The sequence below is a fragment of the Lepidochelys kempii genome, chromosome 9 (assembly GCF_965140285.1).
Source record: "Lepidochelys kempii isolate rLepKem1 chromosome 9, rLepKem1.hap1, whole genome shotgun sequence".
NCBI classification, from domain to species: domain Eukaryota; kingdom Metazoa; phylum Chordata; order Testudines; family Cheloniidae; genus Lepidochelys; species Lepidochelys kempii.
In genome coordinates, this window is record NC_136388.1 from 63702660 (window position 1) to 63722515 (window position 19856).

At 46.9% G+C, this 19856-nt stretch overlaps 1 protein-coding gene across 2 annotated transcripts in view; it reads left to right on the forward strand.

Annotated features, from left to right (window-relative positions):
* Nucleotides 1-19381, forward strand: part of GABRA3 (gamma-aminobutyric acid type A receptor subunit alpha3) — a 131947-nt gene extending 112566 nt beyond the window's left edge. The window contains exons 9-10 of one of the 2 annotated variants that reach the window (XM_073360727.2): nt 3926-4141; nt 14486-19381. In XM_073360727.2, the coding sequence (XP_073216828.1) occupies nt 3926-4141; nt 14486-14910 (641 nt within the window). In that variant the 3' untranslated portion in view covers nt 14911-19381. The remainder of the gene's footprint in view (nt 1-3925; nt 4142-14485) is intronic. The other variant, XM_073360724.1, reaches the window with a different exon arrangement.
* Nucleotides 19382-19856: the final 475 nt, after the last annotated feature.

Sequence of the window (19856 nt, forward strand, 5' to 3'; positions counted from 1 at the left end):
TGCCCTCCGTGGGCAAGGTCATTGAGAAGGTTCACAATCCTAGCAGAATCTACCTTCAGCCTTGTGTTCCCTCTAGTCAGGATTGAGGCCGAGGTGCAACGTGGTGACACCATTGCTGCTGGTTTTCTCTGGGCAGTGGGCCAAGTTCAGGTGCCCTGGATAACACTGTTAGCTCTCTGACTGATCATGGATGTTGTTGACCTGTTCGCAGAATCCAGCAGAAATTAATGTAATTTGCTTGTCCAGTGGCCCCTCATGTAAACGGAACATTCTGTTGTCTCTGCTATTTAGTAGATTTTACTGTACTTGGTGGGGATTGTTTTTTACTGGAAATATGACTGATTGTGAGCTCCATGCCTTCCCCTGTGTTTCCCACAGCACCCTACATTAGTGTTCTTCAGAATAGCCCATCGTGCAGCCATTGGAATCAGTGAGAAAACCCCAAGAGATGCCAAATCAGTGCTGAGTCATAGAGCGGGGCAGCAAACTGTTTTCTCCTCCCATGAAGATTTTCAAGATGTCAAAAAGTTTTCCTATCCCAATGGGGATGAAAACTCAGAATACTGACAATTTTCATGAATCAAAAATGTTCTAAAAAATCAATATGGATCAGTCAGAATGTTTTGTTTCGATAATTTCAAGATGTTTTGTTTCAGTTCTGACCTTTTCCCTCTTTTAAAAATTAAAAAAAATTCAACACAAAAAACTGAAATTTTCCATTTGGTCAATATTGACACTTTTTCCCCCCAAATTTTCAAGTCAGTGCATTCATCGAAACTGACCCTGTTTCACGGAAACAGTTTGGGTTTCAAAGAATCAGTATTCTTCAGCAAAAACCTGTTTGTTGACAAATTCCTGATCAGCTCTCCTGAATAATAACAAGAATCTAGATATTGATAAGCCAGTTACACAGAACTGGCTGCGTCTGCTTTGTTCGAGGTTCTATTGACATGGTGGCTGTGGGATGTAACAGGTGTATATGGGAAAGAGGGCAATGGGTCTGCATACACAGCTTGTACTTGCTGATTACACTCCTGGTCCGACCTGTGCATGTGCTGATCCCTGGGCTGAGTCAATAGGACTGTGCCTTAAACTGACTGTAATTATTTTCATTTCTTTACACAATATCTTTTCACTTTGCTATCAGAGGCGGAAGGTCGGGCCAGAGTTACAAATATATTAACAAACTATTTTAAAATGAATTCCTCCTTCAGTTACTTGCCAAGGCCTGAGACCAGGGTCTCCTCATTCCCTCTACAACAGTTGCTGGTATCAGAGAGGGCTCCATTTAAGCATGGCAGGTGTAGGTGGCAGTCTGCTAGAGCTAGAGGGGGCTCAGTCCCCCAAAATCTATCTACCTCGCCATCTCCCTGGCTGCCCCCATGCACATGCCCATCTCTGCAATCACAGTGCCGATGCATGCCATGTGATGCTGCAGGGGGCGCCTTGAGCCTTCCCCTAGTGGCGAGAGCCAACTGGCTGGAGCTGGAGCCTGGCCCAGGCCAGCACCAAAGGTCAGAAGGGAGCCGCTGCTGCCCAGGCTCGTTCTCCAATCCTGGGGCCCAGACCGTGGGACAGGATGGAGCCGGAGTGAATGCAGGGTAGGAGGGCTCACTCTCCATCCCCTGGGTCCAGCCCCATGGGACAGGAGTGGAGACATCTCTGCTGGGGTGAGTTCGAGGCAGGCCTGCTCTCCAGCATCCCACTTCCCACTCCCAGATCTCCCCAGTGCACTGGGCTGAGATAGAGCTGGGTCGAGCCCCCCGCCTCCCCAATGATATTTTAATCTTCCACCTCTGATGGCAGGTGATAGTGACCTTAGAGTGTGCAAGATGTGGGGAAGACAGAAACTATTGTCGCAATCAGTGATAGCAGAAACCCTTTCAACCAAGGTTTTGACCTTGTTCATTTGCCTCCCACCAGGTTTCTAATAGATGAAGATTTCAATAACATTCTTGATAAAAACATCAAATAGTGAATGTCTGGCAATTAAAAGAAAAAAAAAGAAAAGTGGGTCCATTTATAAGAGTCCAAAGTAAAGAAGACTTTGAAATTTAGAAATTTCCTGCCCAGATGGGTGATATCAGAAAAGTGAAGTAGCGAAAACTGCTTAATTTCCTGGCAATGCACATGTATGGGAAGCTGGAGGCTCTGAGAATGGATAATGGGATACGGAGCCTTTCACTTTCAGGTTGCTGGTTCAGATCTCCATGTGTACTGGCCTGTGTGAAATGAATTGGTTGATCTCAGTCCAGTTGCCCAGGGACAGGTGTCCCATTACTGCCAGAACTGGCACCCATATTTGCAGTCTAAGCAGGGAGGCCAAAACTGAACAGACCATGGAGACTCATTCCTTCAGAGGTTCCTCTTTGCAGATCATGCTTGAGGCAGATTGGCAGGGAGCTGTGAGGGAGCCTTGTATTAGAGCTGGATGGGAAATGGTTTTTCCTGTCCCATAAAAAGTTTCAAGATCTAAAAATAAAAATAAAAAAAACATCCTGAATCAGGACAAAGTCAACATCTAGAAAATTTTTGCAAACTGAAAATGCAAAACCCTTCCGTTTCACGTTTCAATAATTTTGAAACATTTCATTTCAATTTTGCCATTTTTTAAAAACTATAAATGGCTTACATTTCAAAATGAAATCTTGTTTTGAACCAGAAAACCAGAGCTTTTCATTTCAAAAACATAAAAATGAAATCTTCTGACAATTTCAAAACAAATTTTTGAGTAAAAAAATTTGTTGGAACACAGCCTTTCTGAGGAACAGTGTCAGTTTCAATGAATCGGTGTTTTCTGATGGGGAAAAAAAAAGTTTTATTGACAAATTCCCAACCATGTTTAACTTGCATGCTGCAGAAAGGAGCCCACTCTCCAGGCCTGTCACTAAACTCCACCGTACCTTACCAGATAAATACAAACTTATTTGTAATGTTGAAGTGGTATGGTATGCTAGGGATACTTCTGAGATATTCTGTGTCTACAAAAGAAATACAGGGTGCTGTATTAAACTTGAAAAAGACACAAGTTGTTACATGAATTGAAAAGCTTTGACTATGTTAACAATTTTTCATGAAGAACATCATTAGTTTAAAAGGCCATTTTGCCATGAATAATTGCAAAAATTCTTGATAGCATGGTCCAGTGGTGAATGCTCCATCCTGTAAGTCCAGATACCTTGACTCTATTCCCAGCTCTGCGAAAGACTTTTTGTGTGATCTTGGGCAAGCCACTTCTTCTCTCCATGCCTCGTTTCCCTATCTGTAAAATGGGGTTAATTGTGTTCACCCACCTTTGTAAGGTTCTTTGAGGTCAACAGATGGAAAAGATTGTATAAGTCTTAAGTGTTAGTTATTTTCCTATGGGAGGAAGTAAGGAGGGGAGCACAGAGAGATATGTAGTAAATACTCCACAAAACACAATTTTAAATGTCCTAATAGCATCTCCTTCACAAATGTCCAGTTAGATCTGCGTGGCTGGCTGCACCTTACCACTACCACTGTTTGCTATTTTATATGGTAGCAACCAGAAGCACCAGTGTACTAGACTCTGTACAAACACATGGTGAGATCAGCCCTGCCTCGTAAAGTTTGCCATCCTAAGTAGACAAGAGGTGTAAGGGAAACTGAGGCACAGAGAGGTGACGTGACATGCCCAAGGTCACCCAGAAGGCCAGTAGCAGAGCCAGGAATGGAACTCAGGCCTCCTGAATCCCGCATCTGGCCAAACTCATTGCTGAGGTAAGTGGGCCTAAATCAATGGGGCTGGCCCTACCTGCGCCTTTGGTGCATTTGGTCCATGGGCGTGCTGGCATCTCTACCTGGAAGGACAAAGAGAGAGTGGGAAGAGATAGCTCATTGACCAGGCACACAAACATGGTTGCATGCTTTGACAGCACTGTCCTCTCCTGCTTTGTTCCCGCAGGTGTCACCACCGTTCTCACCATGACCACACTGAGCATCAGCGCCAGAAACTCCTTACCGAAAGTGGCGTACGCGACGGCCATGGATTGGTTCATAGCCGTCTGTTACGCCTTCGTGTTTTCTGCGCTGATCGAGTTTGCCACTGTCAACTACTTCACCAAGCGGAGCTGGGCCTGGGATGGCAAGAAGGTGCTGGAGGCCCAGGAGATGAAGGTGAGTCCTGTAGGCAAGGCCAGGGAGCACGGGAGGGCAAAGAAACGCCCCACGAGAGAGCTGCATTGGGACCAGGAGTGGGTAACATGCAGCCCGGCACATTCCAGTAGGCTGGATGCTATTCACTGGGGTCATCAATTCAGGTCTTGACTGGAGCGGTTCTTGGGGGTGGAAGGAGAAAGGGCTGGTGTAATGTATTGTCTTTATCATTCGCTGGGAAAAAACTCCTACAACACTCATGTCTCCATCTGTCCCTCCCTCTGTGCGCGTGTGCGTGAGTGTATGTGTGTCTGTCTCTCTCTGGTTGCATCTGTGCAGGTCTCTGTGTGGTTCAATTTCTCTCTTCCTTTGCTCACTACCTGCTGCATTTTGCGCCATGTTGCTGCCCTGATGCGCCAGCATAAAGCCCCAAAGCCAGGTGCTTGGTGTGATGCTAGCCCCATTAAAGAAGAGAAGCTGCCAGCCTCACGGACCTTGCTCCCTCACCACCTGTCACGGTGGATGCCCCATGCTTTCCACGTGGTGCAGAGCAAGCATATCAAAGGGAGGGTGATTTTAACAGGGGTTACCCTCAGCCATTAGCAGATGGCTACGCTGGGAGGTAGAGAGCAATCTGAAGCAGCAACTGGCAGAAAATAAGTGGGTATCACCCAGGTTTTCTCTTCTGGCTTCGGATCAGCATCTCTGACAGCTTCCTTTGTACAGCCATCGCTGGCCTTCATTGGCACCCTCCTCCCTCCACGCTGATCTAATTGGGGCTGCTCAGAGGAGTCACTTGTTGTGGCACGCTGCTCCCTTGTTTATATTTATTGAATCAATTTCAAAATCAGCTTGTCCTTGTTCTTGGTTCTGGAGCACTTTTTTTTTTTTTTTTGCATGATAATGTGCTGCTCAGAACTGTTGAGGGACCGTGTGCAAATATCTTGCATCACTGAAAGAAGATCTGGGGAGAGGGAATTCAGTAGTTCAGTCCTTTGATTTTGACTGAGCCGCAGCATTGCAAACAAGGTCAAAGAGGGGGGCAACGTGCGATTGGGGGGCAGATTAAAAAACTAGAGCCAATATCAGCCCTGCCATAGCAAGCCCAGCCCTCGTTACCTCTAAACTTGATTCCCTGCCTCTTCTGCGTCCTTGGATCTTCTTTTCACCAGTGTGATGCTACAGATTGGTCTACACTTAGAATCATAGAATATCAGGGTTGGAAGGGACCTCAGGAGGTCATCTAGTCCAACCTCCTGCTCAAAAGCAGGACCCATCCCCAATTAAATCATCATGGAGCACTTCAAAAGAGATGACCTAGCAGAGTGGTTCTGTAAGGCCAGTTGAGACCTGATGGAAGCAGGTGCAACGCCATTGATATCAACCTCACATGATAGGGCTGAATTTGGCCCATAGAGATTAAAGACCCAGTGAAGTCAATGGAATGACTCCAGTAGACATCAGTGGCTGTCAGATCAGGAATGGGCAGAACAGAGTGGATAAAATAAGGGTGGATGTGGCCCTTCACCCATCACTTAAACCAAACCCAGCTCAAATGATTCCAGAAGTTAAAAACAAAAAACCTTCAGTTCACTTTTTTAAAAAATGCCTTTATTCCTGAGTTGCTGTCTTTGAATCAGAGGTGCTAAAATAGCACGAAGATACCATGAGAAATGTTGTCCTTGCAGTAACGTAATGCGGATATGTGAAGTACCCAAAATCTTACAAGGGGAGCCTTTTCTGTGAGATTTGCAGCCTAAGACTCAAGAGAGTCAGATAAACATCTAAGTTTGTGGGTGCTTATCTACCTAGTGTTTATCCATCCTTATGAGCTTCACCCACTTCTGGTCATGTTACAGATCAGGAAAGCTGACCAGATTCCTTCCATTTTGGATGTATTTTCTATTCTCTTTCTCACCACGTCTAACACCAACTATTAAAGGAGCACTCCAGGAAGAGTGGTGGGCTCATGGGACTTGGGAATTAGCTACATCCCCATGTTTGTTCTGCTTTTCTATGCTGCTGATATGTTTCTAGTCCGAGTGTTGTGATGATTCCGCGATGGCTCAGTTTCAGCTTTCCATGAACTGATCTTGAAACAAATGACAAGTTAGGTGGGTTGAATCTGGAAAAAAACACCCACAAAAAACAAAAACACCCCACTGGCTTAAGACTGGATGTTGGCAATGTTAGAAATATTTGTACCAGCAGTAAAGCTAACAGTGATATGCCCAAATTGAGCTCTGGTCTTTGGAAAGCTGCCCCTGAAGCCAGAGGGCTTGTTATTCACCCTTGTGACTATTACTACCGCACTTAATTTGTAGCCTTAAAAGCCCAGTTGTATAGCTCAGTGGTGCACCCACAGTGCTGTATGGTGCAGAAGCCTGGGCAGTAAAGAGGCAGCAGGTTCAATGCCTATAGGTGTTTACCAGGAGATGCCTTTGCACAATAAAAGAGACAGGCTGTGAAATGAAAGCTTTAGGGTGGAAGTCAGAGTCCTTGGTGTAGCTGACAAAATCCAGGAAGCCTGACTTTGCTAGTTCGGTCTCATACAGAAGATGAATGAAGAGGACCTGGTGCAGGCAGCATGGCAGGAGGGGGGTAGGAAAGAGACCTCAAGGAAAGCTGAGGAAGTAGTGGGTGGATTGTGTCAAAGAAGATGGTAAGCAAGTGAACCCTGGAGCTGCCTCAGCCCAGTGAAGACAATGAATGCTTGCCCAGTGCCCCAGCCCATGATGAGGGGGAAGAAGAAGAAGAAGAAGAAGAAGAAGAAAAAGAAGATTTAATTGTTAGCACTGGTGAAAGGGACCAGATTAACAGCCCTTGAGGCTAAAATCCTCTCGTTATCTATGGCACGGACAGCAGCAACTTCTCCCACACAACCCATCAATTAGGGTGACTGGGTGTCTTGACTTTGTGGAGTTATCCTGCTTTTTCAGACTTCGGTAGAATCTGCTAACTTGCTGACCTCCCCCACCTAGACATCTGCCCTATCACTACAGCCACCAGAGGCCTAGAGGACCAGGCACATTGTGGTACATTCTGCTGGTGTGTTATTTCCCCTTTCTCTCACCCTTCATCTGTCCAGTAATTTACATCCCAGCTACAGTGTATCTGTGTTGGGCCCTAGCTGGGAAATGCCGAAATACCACAAGAAATGCTGTATTATTTGCAATTCTCATCCAAGCAAAATCAGGAAGCACCACAGATCTCATGAGAAAGTTACCCAGCCCACATTCTGATATGGTTCGACTAATGCTTCTTGGAACCGAAGCTCCTATAAGCCTTTTGTGTCTCACCGTCGCTTGTTGTTTTCTATGAGGAAGGGGTGTTTGCTGCGCCCTGTTGGATCAAAGAATTTCTTGCAGTAGTTCTATTTCACAAGGTTAGAGCTGCTGCCGCAGACCTGGGGCTATAGATCAAATTGGAGAATGGTCTCTGGTGCCCACTGGAATGATTTTCTTTGAGGGCAGGGGATCAGTTTTGAAGAGCAATCTCCAGTGGTGTGCTGGATCGCAGCAATAAAATCAGAGAGGAGAAAAGGCCGAGGTGCCCATGAAAGATGAATGGTTTCAGGACAATCCACCTCACCACAGGAATCCCCAGAATGGTCCCACTAAGGAGATCCCCCCGAATGGAACCTGGAGGGACTGCCTCTATGGCGAGAGAGGCTCATCGCTGGAAAGGAGATGGCTTGCCTCTAAGGGGAGTCTTGCTACTGGACTCTGATGATGCACCCTCTGAAGGGAGGTGCCACATCTGAGGGGATTCCACACCACTCATGGGTAGATTGGCTGCCTTAGAGAGGATTCTGACCACACTGTAATCCCAAGGGACCAACTGCAGTGGGATTGTCACCACTGGAATCTATGCAGGCCACCTTTATGGTGATCTTTGCAACTGGCATCCAGAGAGATCACTTCTAACGGGTCTTTGTCACCGGACTCTGGAAAGGCCGCCAAACTTGTAAGAATGAAAATTGCCAATGATTGTCCCACCCAGAAACAATGTCCCTCCTCTGGGCCTGCCTACCTGCTACTTCCCTGTAGTGACATCATTGTCTGTACAAGCATCACCGCTTAGTTCTGTCTCCTTGCCTGCTCTGCACTCACCTGAACATCTGGGAGCAAAACAGCTCCCAGTTGGAGTAGCTGCAACCGGACACCTGGAAACACAGCAGTGTAAAGTCCCCATGTCAGGCGGTGAGAGGATATCGCTCCTTTCTCGTCTGGTCCTCAGGCCATGGTTCTAATCACCTGTGAGCTTGAGCTCAGGCAGCTTCTTCTCCGGGTGAATGTCACCAAAGAACATTCCCCAAAAATAAGCAAAACTCTTTCACTCGTCTCTGATCTTGGTTCCCTCCCTTGTCTTTGTGAGACCAACGGTATGGACAGTATGTGAGTGAGTGAGTGAACAACATGGGATTTGTGTGCCTCATCTACTCACCAGTGAACATCACATAAAGCAAGTCTGCAAACTCAGATATTGAAACCAGTTTATATGGGAATGGCTTCTTCTTTCCCCTTTGTTACTGTACATGGTGCATTTGTTTTGTTCTCACCCTCACCAGAGGAGATGGACTGGTACCAAATCCCCAATCGGATCACTGCCAAACCTTGGGAAAGTTATGCTCCAGATCCAAACTTAATGGCTCGGGCCCACCTCTACTAGATGCTTTCCCTCATCCCCCATGACAGCAAACAAGAGCTTGCTGAGTTCTCTCACCCTTACCTACTTGCTGTCCACAGGCCCAAGTCTCCATTATCTTGTACCTTGGGAGTCATTGTTGCCCATTGGCTTCTTTTAGCCCTAAAATTGGCTTCACTTCAAAGGCCCATTGATATAGCCCACTTGCCGTTCCTTGGCCATGCCTCCTCCCTCTCCCTTCTCCATCTGGATGGTTAGCTACATCCTTCTCTCAGCCCTGCTGCTTTTGGGCCTTGATCCCGCAAAGGTTTTGCGCTCCATCCAGCACAAACAAAAGGAGAGGCTACACATGGGCACGAGTGAGGTTAAGTCTTCTGCCTTGAGCAAAAGCAAGCTGGAGGCCCCTGGCTTATCTGCTCCCCTGCAGGTATGCAGGGTGAAGAAAGAGTGGGATGGATGATGATGAAGAATAAGCATGTCAGAGGCCACATTGGGCATAAATATGATCCTCATCATACTAATGAAGTGCTTAGCTACACGCTGCCCTCTTTGGCCTCATTATTGCTAATAGGCAGGAGTCCCTTGGTGGCCATGCATCATTCTCATTAATGCAAGGTTGCATTTCTCTGTTCTCCCTGTTCTGTTCAGCGCTTGCTACCTGGTCCCCTGTCTGTGCTACATGAGGTACCCACATTGTTTGGGATCCAGTCTCCAATGTGTGCGAGCCCTATCATTTCAAACACACCAGCCACTGTTCCAGAAATCACTTTCCCTTCTGCTCCACTCCTCATGCCAACTCTGTAGCCCCTCCTCCAACCCTCTTCCCACTGCATAGCTGAAGCAGTAGAGTCCACTGTGCCCTTCCAAACCTAAGACTGAAAATTTCCTGAACTGAAAATGTTTCAGGGCGCAATCAAACCGCATTCTACGACACACAAATACCCTATCTATAACTAATGGCAGAGGACAGATCCTTTGCATTTCTTTAACACAGCCCAAGTTCGTGCTTTACAAATGGCACGTGCTTTACAAATGGCAATGAACTAATCCTCCCAACCCCCTATGAGGTAGGTAGGTATCACTATCCGACTGGGAAACTGGAACACAAAGAAGGTAAGTGAGAGTCAATGGCGGAGTGGGGGATGGAACCCACCTCTCCTGGGTTGTGGCTTTAGTCTCTCAAAGGAGAAGGCTCAGCTATATATAGACAGAATCAGATTCAGCAAAAATCTCATTGCCAACCAGTGTGTGTGTGTGTACGGCGGGGGGAGGAGGGAAGCTTGTCTCAGGAACATGATGTGATAAGAGGTCTATAATGCATAAGAAATGTATGTCTTGTCACGCTAGCTTTCCCTGCATTTCCTCCATTAGGAATGCAGTGTGTAAAGTCAGCTTTGTGATGAATGATGGAGGGTGACCACACATTCTCTCCCAATGGTGAGACCTGTACTGGTTTTAAAGGAGCTGGGTTGTTTTTCTGCTCTTTTTGATTTTCCAATTTTCCTTTCTGTTTCGCTAGCAAAGGGAATCCCACACAAATAAACACGCCGGGAGGTCAGAGGACTGGTTTGTATCTGATTGTAATAAACATGTTTTTCCTTGTTGAAATCTTTGGTGAGTCATCAACTATATAAAACACAACCCAGGGAACCTAAAGACAGACCATGTGTGCCAATCGCTCAAGTGTCTGATTTCTTGAGCTTCTGAGCCTCTGTTACCAGGGTACCCTCGGAAACTCTTTAGAATGCGTGCGCTGCCTTACCGCTCTAGGCGTCATCACACACCACACTCCCAAGCAGTTGAAAGTCAAAGGCTATTAGGCTTTAAGCATTCCTGCACTTCCTGCCTTCCTTCAGGCTGAAGGGCCTGACCCAAAGCCCATTGAAACCAATGGGAAGGCACTCACTTCAGTGAGTGAGTTCACGAGATACAATGTCTTTGTTATAACAAGTACCAGTAGTAAAAGCTGCCAAGAAGTTTTTCACATGCTTACACCAGGCTGGCAAGGTCACCTCTTGGAAGGAAACACTGTCCAGGCTGAGAAATGTCATGTCAGTTGCAGTCTCTCATTCATCTCCAGTTAGTAACGTAGCTGATTAACAATAAAATAAACCGCAGTGCACCTTCAGTAGAATTCTGCAAGCAGTAATTGATCATTCTTTCAATCCATTATTACGTATTAATAATCTTACCACACCCTGAAGCGAGGGTAAGAAATAATCATAATATATGTAGTGTTTAAATGGTAAAACATTTTCAAACCTTTATGTATCTCTTGATGGCTAGAAACATGCTCACACAACTCACCTTCTTTGAGGATATACAATTAATTGTGGCTCCTCTGATCCAATTAATTTGATCATTAATCAGTTGCTCAGTTAACCACTGAAGACAATAGCAATCCTTACCACCTTCTCAATAAAATACTACAATCGTGGCCTGATCATTAGTCTAATCAGTCTTTGCACTTTGCCACTTGCAGTTTTATTTGTGTAATTGCAGGAGTTATTACTGGACCTGCCATCACTTAATGTGTTGATTGGATATGGGTTTCAAGAATGATCAGCTGCTGCCTGTAGCATCCCACTGAACATGCATTGTGGACTGTCAAATTTTCCTGATGTAACTGACATGGGGTGAAATTCACCTGTGATGTGCTTCAGCAGCACTGTGAGGCTGCAGAAAGAGTAGACAGGTGGGGGAGTCTCTATGCCCAAGGTACTGCAAGAGGGTGCCTGCAACTAAGTTTGCATGCAGAGGAATTTGCATGCAGAGGATGGGATATGGACCATGCCCTACCACCCTGTCTAGGTGTTGCACAAGAGCAGCTGCCGCCACTGCAGTCTACAGGTTGAAGAGCGGCTAGAGAGGGACTGTGTTGCTGTTGTGGGATGGCCTGTCCCAGCCTCTGCTAAGTGACCTTCACAAAACCCAGCCACTGGAGCTTTATTTCACCCTACATAATTACTGGCACATTTTAGCATGGAAGATTGCAAGAACACTGCTGAATCTTCCCTCAGCAGGAGAGGGAGACGCATGGTCAATGGCCATAGCCAGGTACGTATGGGAGTGAAGGGGCTTGATTGGCTGGACCGTGCAGCCTTTGGAGCACAAGCAATTGGGGAAAAAAACCTTTGCAGATATAACCACTGAGTCAGGTTCGCCCTGATGCTTGGGGTCTTAATATTTGTTGTTGACATGTATTCTGAAGGTGGCAGTATGTTCCTGGACATATTCATGCATCCTGAAGGTTTCACACTCTTTAGCAAAGGTTAATATTTGTCTTGAACATTCATAGCAGAAAGTGCAGTGGGTTTGTTGAGGCTCCTTCAGTTTAAAAACTTGCAGTCATCCAGTCTATGAGCAGGAACAATGCCATGTGACTTAGCTTACAAATCATGGACAATGGATGGTGAGCAGTCAAAGGAAGTAGAAGAAACATCCAGGCGATAAGCCGGATTGGCTCAGTGAACAATTTGTGAACTGAAAAAGGAACTAAGTTTGTACTAGTGCTATTCACAATGAACAGGTGGGCCAGCTCTGCTGACAGGCACTTCAAAGGCCAGGTGCTTGGAAAAGGTGGGTGATGCAATGTGATGTTCAAAGCTCTGATGGCATCACATTATTCAGTCAGCACTCTGGTGATTATGTCTACATTTGACAGGAATGTACAGTGAGAGGGCCAGCTGTGTCCCTGGTGGAATTCTAGTGAAGTCAGTGGAGGACACGGGTGATGAATTGGGCTCCCATCGCCTGATAGCTCCCCTTGTTACCTAAAGATAGTGATTGATACGAATTCACCAGGCTGGAGGCTGGAGCTGAATAGAATCCTACAGGCATCCCACTGGGCACAAAGGCTGGCTTCGCACTGGGCAGGCTGTTTACTCAGCACTGGTGCAGCATAGGGATTGCAATGACGTTTCTGCTTGTATAGACTTTCATGCCAGGTGTGACCGAGTCACAGGCAACTAGAGTGGTTTGATCTGGGATTACACAGTGGCTTAGTGCCTCTCTTGTGACTCTTGCCTCCCAGGCTGTTGTCCTAGGAGCTCCAGCTGGTCTGTTCCAGCCATAGCCAGAGAATGTTCAGCAGTGCTGGCTACATGGTACAGCAGGCACATCTGTGAAATGCTTTCCCCCTCGTAAAGCAGTTGCTGCTAGCAACTGTTGTCCACATTGCGGCTGCAAACACTCATTGCACTTATGTGTCATTGTCAGCATAAATTCCTAGGATGCCACATCTTGCAGCTCCAGCACCTGGATCTGCTCTGTGGCAACTGCAATGAGCGTAGAGTGGGACAATCTGTCGGAGTCTCCTGGGCTTTTCATTACATGAATGAGGTCAGCTTGTGTAATACATACCAGATTTCCTTCGCTGGGTCTGGTCTTATCCTCAGGACAGCCTTGATCCAATCTCCTCTTCTATCCCCTTTCCTAGCCCAAATCCCCCCCCCACACATGCTCCATTTCCACCATTGGTAAACTTGAGCCTGCCATCCATCTGCCATCAACGTTGTGCATTTTGCATCTCTGCTTCATGCAGCGTGACCAACCCACAGCCAGTTTAGCTTCTTCACATACTGCAGAAAGTTCCCTTCCCATCAGCTCACTCTGCTAGCAGTTTGGTTGTATATAAGCCCAATGACTGGTAAGAGGGGATATGTGTGGGGAAGGTGCATATATCTCCCAGGATTTGTTTCGCCTAATAGCAGCACTCCCTAGATGGGAGGGTTAGATGGAAACGTCTCTCAGTACTGGGCCTGCCATGCTCACCATCCCAAAATCCATGGGCCAGCCTGATTGTCAGGGTCTGTCCTTCATCCTGCCAACCTAGCTCATGAGGTACTTTAAAAGGTCCCTTGGACGTATTTGGATCCTCATGACATCATATTATGCAGTGCAGCAGTGCAAAGGGTGGCTGACTTGCCCTTGAGGCACAGAGGCAGTGCATGGTGTCATCATGCAGGGTTACAAGTATCCTGACATCAAGACACAAAGGTCGCGATGATATAATCCGTTATCTCAAGGTAATTCACTTTGTCCCACTGGACAAATACAAACATGTGGCAACCCCTAATCCATATCAGTGATGCTCCTCACCACAACAAGAGCCAGGAAGCAGTGCTAGATAGTTCGTTTGAGCTCTTTCCCAGGACTCTGAGCTCATTGGGTCTGATTCTCCTCCCACATACACCATGGTTACTGTGTGACTCCTTACATGTGCCAGAGCAAGATTCAGCCCAGATGAGGTGGAGACAAAAGTGCCTCCCTGTATCATCAGCTTCTGGTTTTACCTACATGGAAGAGGGAGGGATTGGAGCAGGGCCAGCCTGCTGGCTATGTGTCCGTTGTGCCCCTGGAGCAATGCTAAGGGGCTACCAATGGGCTGAGCACCTGACCTTTGGTGGTTATTTGTATCGCGGTAGCATGTAGGAGTCCCATGACCCCGCAGTGCTAGGCACTGTGTGCTGTACTTCCAGGGAATGACTCCCGTTTCCAACTGGTGTAAGCAAGAGGAGAATCCAGCATGCTATCTTCCCCATCTCCAGCAGTCCAAGCAGAGCAGGGATGACAAGGCTTCTGAACACTAGTCTTCTCCCCGCACCATCTTTTCCTTTGGGTCGCAGTACGGCTGCCACCCACACAGCCACCAGCTGAGCAGGGGAACATTCTCCTTGCACTTTTACGTGGTCTGATACAGATTTTTTCCCCCCTCCCCTAGAAAAAAGAGCCGGTGGTGCTGGCCAAGAAAGCCAACAACACCTACAACATCGTGGGCACAACATACGCCCTCAACATCGCCAAGGACCCCAGCCTGCCCACCATCTCCAAGAGCGCCACCGCCACCGTGTCCCCCAAGGGCCCCCGCGTGGAGGAGAAGCCCCCAGAAAGCAAGAAGACCTACAACAGCGTCAGCAGGGTGGACAAGATGTCGCGCATTGTCTTCCCTGTCCTCTTCGCCATTTTCAACCTGGTCTACTGGGCCACGTATGTAAACCGGGAGTCAGCCATCAAGGGCATGATCCCCAAACAATAACCCAGCCACACAAACCTTCCATCTATAAATGCCATCCAGGCAGGAACTCTCGGGGGCTTTCATCTTCTTCTTTGTTTGATTTTTTATTATTATTAATAAGCTTAATTTGACTTATTTTGATTATTATTAGAACATTTTTAATGTAAACAAAACTGTGATATTTATTTAACCCTTTTTTGGTTTATTTTAGTTTATTTTTGCTGTTGATGATAAAAAAGGATCCGAAAAAAAGTGTGCCTCTAACATCGTGGGTCTGATGTTCCCCCCGCCCATGTCTCTCCCTCTCCACTCCCTGTGAAATGAAAGCTGCTTGCATGCTGTTTTCATTCCATGCTAAGCTGGTATGTTTTTCAACCTCACTCCCACCCTGCGATAGACTGCTCTGGTTTTGTGGATCCCTATTGCTTAGAGACTCCTGGCAACATAGAGACTTCAAGGATGCAATGACCTCTGTGGACATCCTGCCAGTTAGGCTGACTTACTGTGTTATTCTTTGCTTTAGCTTTATTCTTAGAGCAGCGACTGGTTTGTGAGCTGTTCAGGGAGCTGCATAGCCTCCACTGCAAGGCAGCCTCTGTGTTACCATAGTCAGCTGCCATTAGGGGACAGCCATGTCGCGTTCATGTTTGAACACAAAGGGTGAGGCCGTAGCTGTGGTATAACTGGCTGTAGTGTCATGTAGACATCTTCAGGGCTGCCAATTCTCCATCTTCACCCAATCATCTGCCTTCCATCCTCCTTCCCTCTCTCCGGGCAGAACCGAGCAGCCCTGTCAGAGTATCCTCTTCCACTGCAGTTCTACCACCGTCTCCTACTGGAGTGAAAACAAGCAGGACGTTGGTTATTTGTGCCTTCAGAGGGCACCTCATATGGTGCTTTCCATTAGACAGAGAGATACGTAAGTGTCCTCAGGGTGAATCAGTGATTGATCTCCTTGAGGAGCACCAGAAGCAGAAGAGAGGTTTCCAAAGCCTTGGAAAGTTATAAACTGGAAGGGAATGTGTGGGCTGTTGGGTGGCTTTATTTTTTTCCTGTTGTTCCAATCCCCTTGCCTCCATCTCCTCCTCCTCTTGATTAACTTTTTGACTCCCCACTCCCATTCCTCCAAAATCATCCTTTCTCTTGCCACCAGCTACAAGCTTTTACAGACCTCACCGTTAGCAGCAGCCTGGCACCGAGACGTGCAGTCCCACTGGAGCCCATCCCAGGAAGCATCTTTGCTTCTATAGGGTGGAGACCTAGTGCAGTGGCAATATTGGCCCTTGGCTATGAAAGAATAAGACTGTCTCCTGACAAGGGGGAGAGGAGATCCTGCCTTGGGGGCAGGGGTGACAAGGAGTTTTGACCCGTGTAAATCAGGAGTGACTCTATTGAAGCCAATGGAGTTTGGCCAGCGAGATCAGAACCAGACCTGAATCCCCAGGCTGCTCCCTTTGAGAGAGGCTTTTGCCCCCTCCCACCAGCCGGGGGCATCCATACCTTCCCCAACAGCTGTGCCGATACGCTGGGATCCCAGCTGTCCTTTCCTCCTCCCATCCCCTTCCCCACTAGTCTGGACATACTGACACACTGCCCAACCATCGAGAATTACATGCTGCATCTGGTACACCCTCCTGCCCCCAGCCAGTGCTGATTCTTCAGTGTCACCTTCATCTGCCCCCGTGCAGTCATGTGGCCTGTGCGAGGAAGCTTGGTGGGCAAAGGCTTAATTGATTATTAAGAACAGTACATGCCCTCCTGCAATATTCATGGGGACTGCAGGACCAGAGCAGGGTAGCACAGGGAATTTAGGGCTAGACTGTGCAACCGTTGCTCATGTGGACGAGCTCTTATTACACAGACATGCTCCCACAGCTTCTTATCCCTCCACTGTCTCAATGGCAGCATTGCTACAACAGGGGGAAGGGAAGGACACATGCTACTGAGCTGGCTATCCTCTCACAGCCACTGCAACAGGAGCCGAGGAATGGCCAGACTAGATCAAATCCATGCTCCATCTGGTGCACTATCCTATCTCTGACTTTTCCCAGCCCTGGAGAAAGATGCAAGAACCCCACAATAGGCAGATGTGGGATAATCTGACATCCACAGGCTTGCACTCCCCTCTGCTCAAGGGCGAGTGAGGAGCATACAGACCCCGAATGCATCTGACATTTCCTCAGTGCCTGTCATGCCAGAGAGCTGACTCAGCTCCCAGCAAGGGCTTGCCTCACCTGCCGCTGCAGGAAGTGACGCTGGGGTGGGGTACGGCAGCTGTGTCAGTTTACATCAGTGACAGACAACGAAAAGGTGATGACATCTAGGGTACATCAGGGAGGCTTCAGAGGACCTTCAAGTGTTAGAATTTGCCAGGATTTAGGAGCTAACCCCACAGCTTTTGCCACCTCCTCTACTCTGACACCACTGGGTTCTAACACCATTGCTGTCACAAACATACTTTCTCTAAATTACCATATCCCACTAAAGCCAGCCGTGTGGCAAACGGGCTACTCTAACCCCCCAGGTGCTAACACTGTTAAGTATTCCAAGCACTGCTATTTTAACACCCCTGGAGCTAACATTATCCCTGTCACAAACTCCACCACTAACACCACAGGGGCTAACTGCTAACGGGCTCTTTCATGGCCACCAGGGGGCAGCCCTTTGCCAAGGGTCGGTTGGGTGTTTTGGAAAGTATTTCCAGGTCATTTTCTTAACTAGCCAAGACAAAGGGAATGTCATAAAACAGACGTGTTGCTATCATAGTCAAGCCTAAGTGAGTGAAATAGAAACCCTATGAAAGCAAACGCAATAAAATGGTAACTAAAGAATATCAGGTGTTGACGAAAGGTCTTCTATTGAATGCAAACTTAAACATGGGCCCTGCAATGTCACAATTACCTCGGTAGTGATAAGCAACATGTTCCAGCTGGATATGCGCATTCATCCCCTTCAGCTGTTCTGCCATGGGAAGCACAGATCCCTTTGTCCAACGTCTCACTAGGCACTTCTTGCTGCTGACAGTCCTGCTTCCTGGAAATGTTCTTTGATGTCTGTTTATTATAACTCTCGCTAAATTATTTACAAAGCAAACATCTAGGTTAAACCAACTGAAAACTGCTAGCAGCTCTCATTAGCCACTACACGGCATCTGAAAAATGCCATGGCCAGCAGTAGAGTGAGCCCTCACCTCCCCTACCCCTAACTGGGACACTGATTCCGAACGGACACACAGGGAAGTGTGCTACCTACTGAGTTATCAGGGCCACAGCCTGGCTGTTCCCTGGAACTCTTCTATCCACAAGGCCTTGGTTGGTGTCTCTCTGAGTGAGTGTCAGGGCATGTTTTCTTAAGGTGACTTTTGGAAACTCTCATTCAACATGGATGTTTTTATCTGTCTCACCCTCAGCCTTCAGAGTGCTTTTCATGCCCATATCTAGCACGAAGCCTTTCAACCCCTTGTTTTCTGAATTCCGGATGGTTATTCCTACAGAGATGGCTAGTGATGGTGAGGTGATAATGGGTCACCCCACCATGTTACTCTTAGATTTTAGATGTCTGCCTGATAAATTGCTCACTTTCCAAGTGTGTGTTAACACTGAGCAAAAGCCAAGTGTGTTCCCACCAAAACCTGGCACTGATGCATGCTGCAGAATGCCAGCTGGAGGCAGAGAGACTGGCATCCTTTGGTTAAAAAAACAACAAAACAAACAGGATTTGTAGTTTTTCTTCCAAGGGAGGAAGCATTTTGGAAAGATAGTTATAAATAAATAAATAAATAAATAGTTATAAATAAATGGTTTAACACTCCCTGCCAGCTGACATCAGGAAACAGAGAATGTTCTTTTCTTTTGGAGGCTGAGATTAGGACATGTCCTTCCAGTTAACACTAGATTGTTCATCAACTTACCTTTCTAAAGGAACCCCAGATAAGGCCTGTGCTTAACACTAGCTTGTAGATTATTAGCAGTCATGTTTATTATGGTAGTGCTTAAGGAACAACCAAGATTGGGTCACCATTGTGCTAGGCACTGAGCAAGCACAGAGGAGTAGAGACTTGCTTTGAAGAGCTTACGCTCTAAACCAACAAGGCAGATACAGGAACTACTAGAGCTGGGCAGAGAAGGGAAATGTTATCTCATGGAGGAATTTGATATTGGGTCATTTGGTTTTGTTCTGTTTAGGAATGAAACCCCAACATTTCAAAATTCTCCATGAAAGAAATTTTAAAACCCACCATCTTGTTTCAGGTACATCTCAATGTTTTGTGTTGACTTTGGCCTCTTTTAGTTTATATTGTATTATAATATATATAAGCCACAGTTTTAAAAAATCAAAAGGAAAGGAAAAATCTAAATATTTTATTTGGAAAATGTCAAAACAGACCATTTTGACATTGGTAGAACGTTTCCCCCCTCATTTTCTGCTAAATGAAATTTTGGCAAAGTTGACAATTTCATGAAGTGCTTCACTTTCAACAGAACTGCACCCTCTGATGGAAAATGGTTCTGTCAAAGCGTTTCTGACCATCTCGAAATATAACATGCAAGCAGAGTGATCAATGTGATGGTGGCAAACACTATGCCAGTGCTATGATTTTTTGGGGGGTGGGAGTTTAGTTAGGGAGGGATTAGCCAACAGAAAGACAAGGGAAGGGAGAAGCGGGAGGGGGACAGAGCTAGTGAGAAGAGGGCAGGGAAGAAGGTCTGAGGTGGAGTGAGTCTGCAGTGAAAAGATAGTGTGATGGGGTGGGAGGGGACTGAAGCAAACAAGGGCAGTCCAGTCAAACTGTATGAATTATCATGAGTGTCCAGCAGTCCCTGCTTTGGCTGCTTCTGCAGCTGTTGTGCAGGCATCAGTCTCTGGCTGGCTCCCCCCTGCAGTTTCCCAGACCACACAGCTGAGGATAGGGGAAACAATAGTAATGGATCCTTGATAATGCTCCTCTTCTAAAGGAATGAATAGGCAATCAGGGAATGATGTCACAGTGCAGAGGGTCAGTGGTATATTCCTATGGGCAGACACGGCCATGTATGTCTTGTGCAGACCAGGAGGGGTTTCTTGGTCCAAGCCAGTT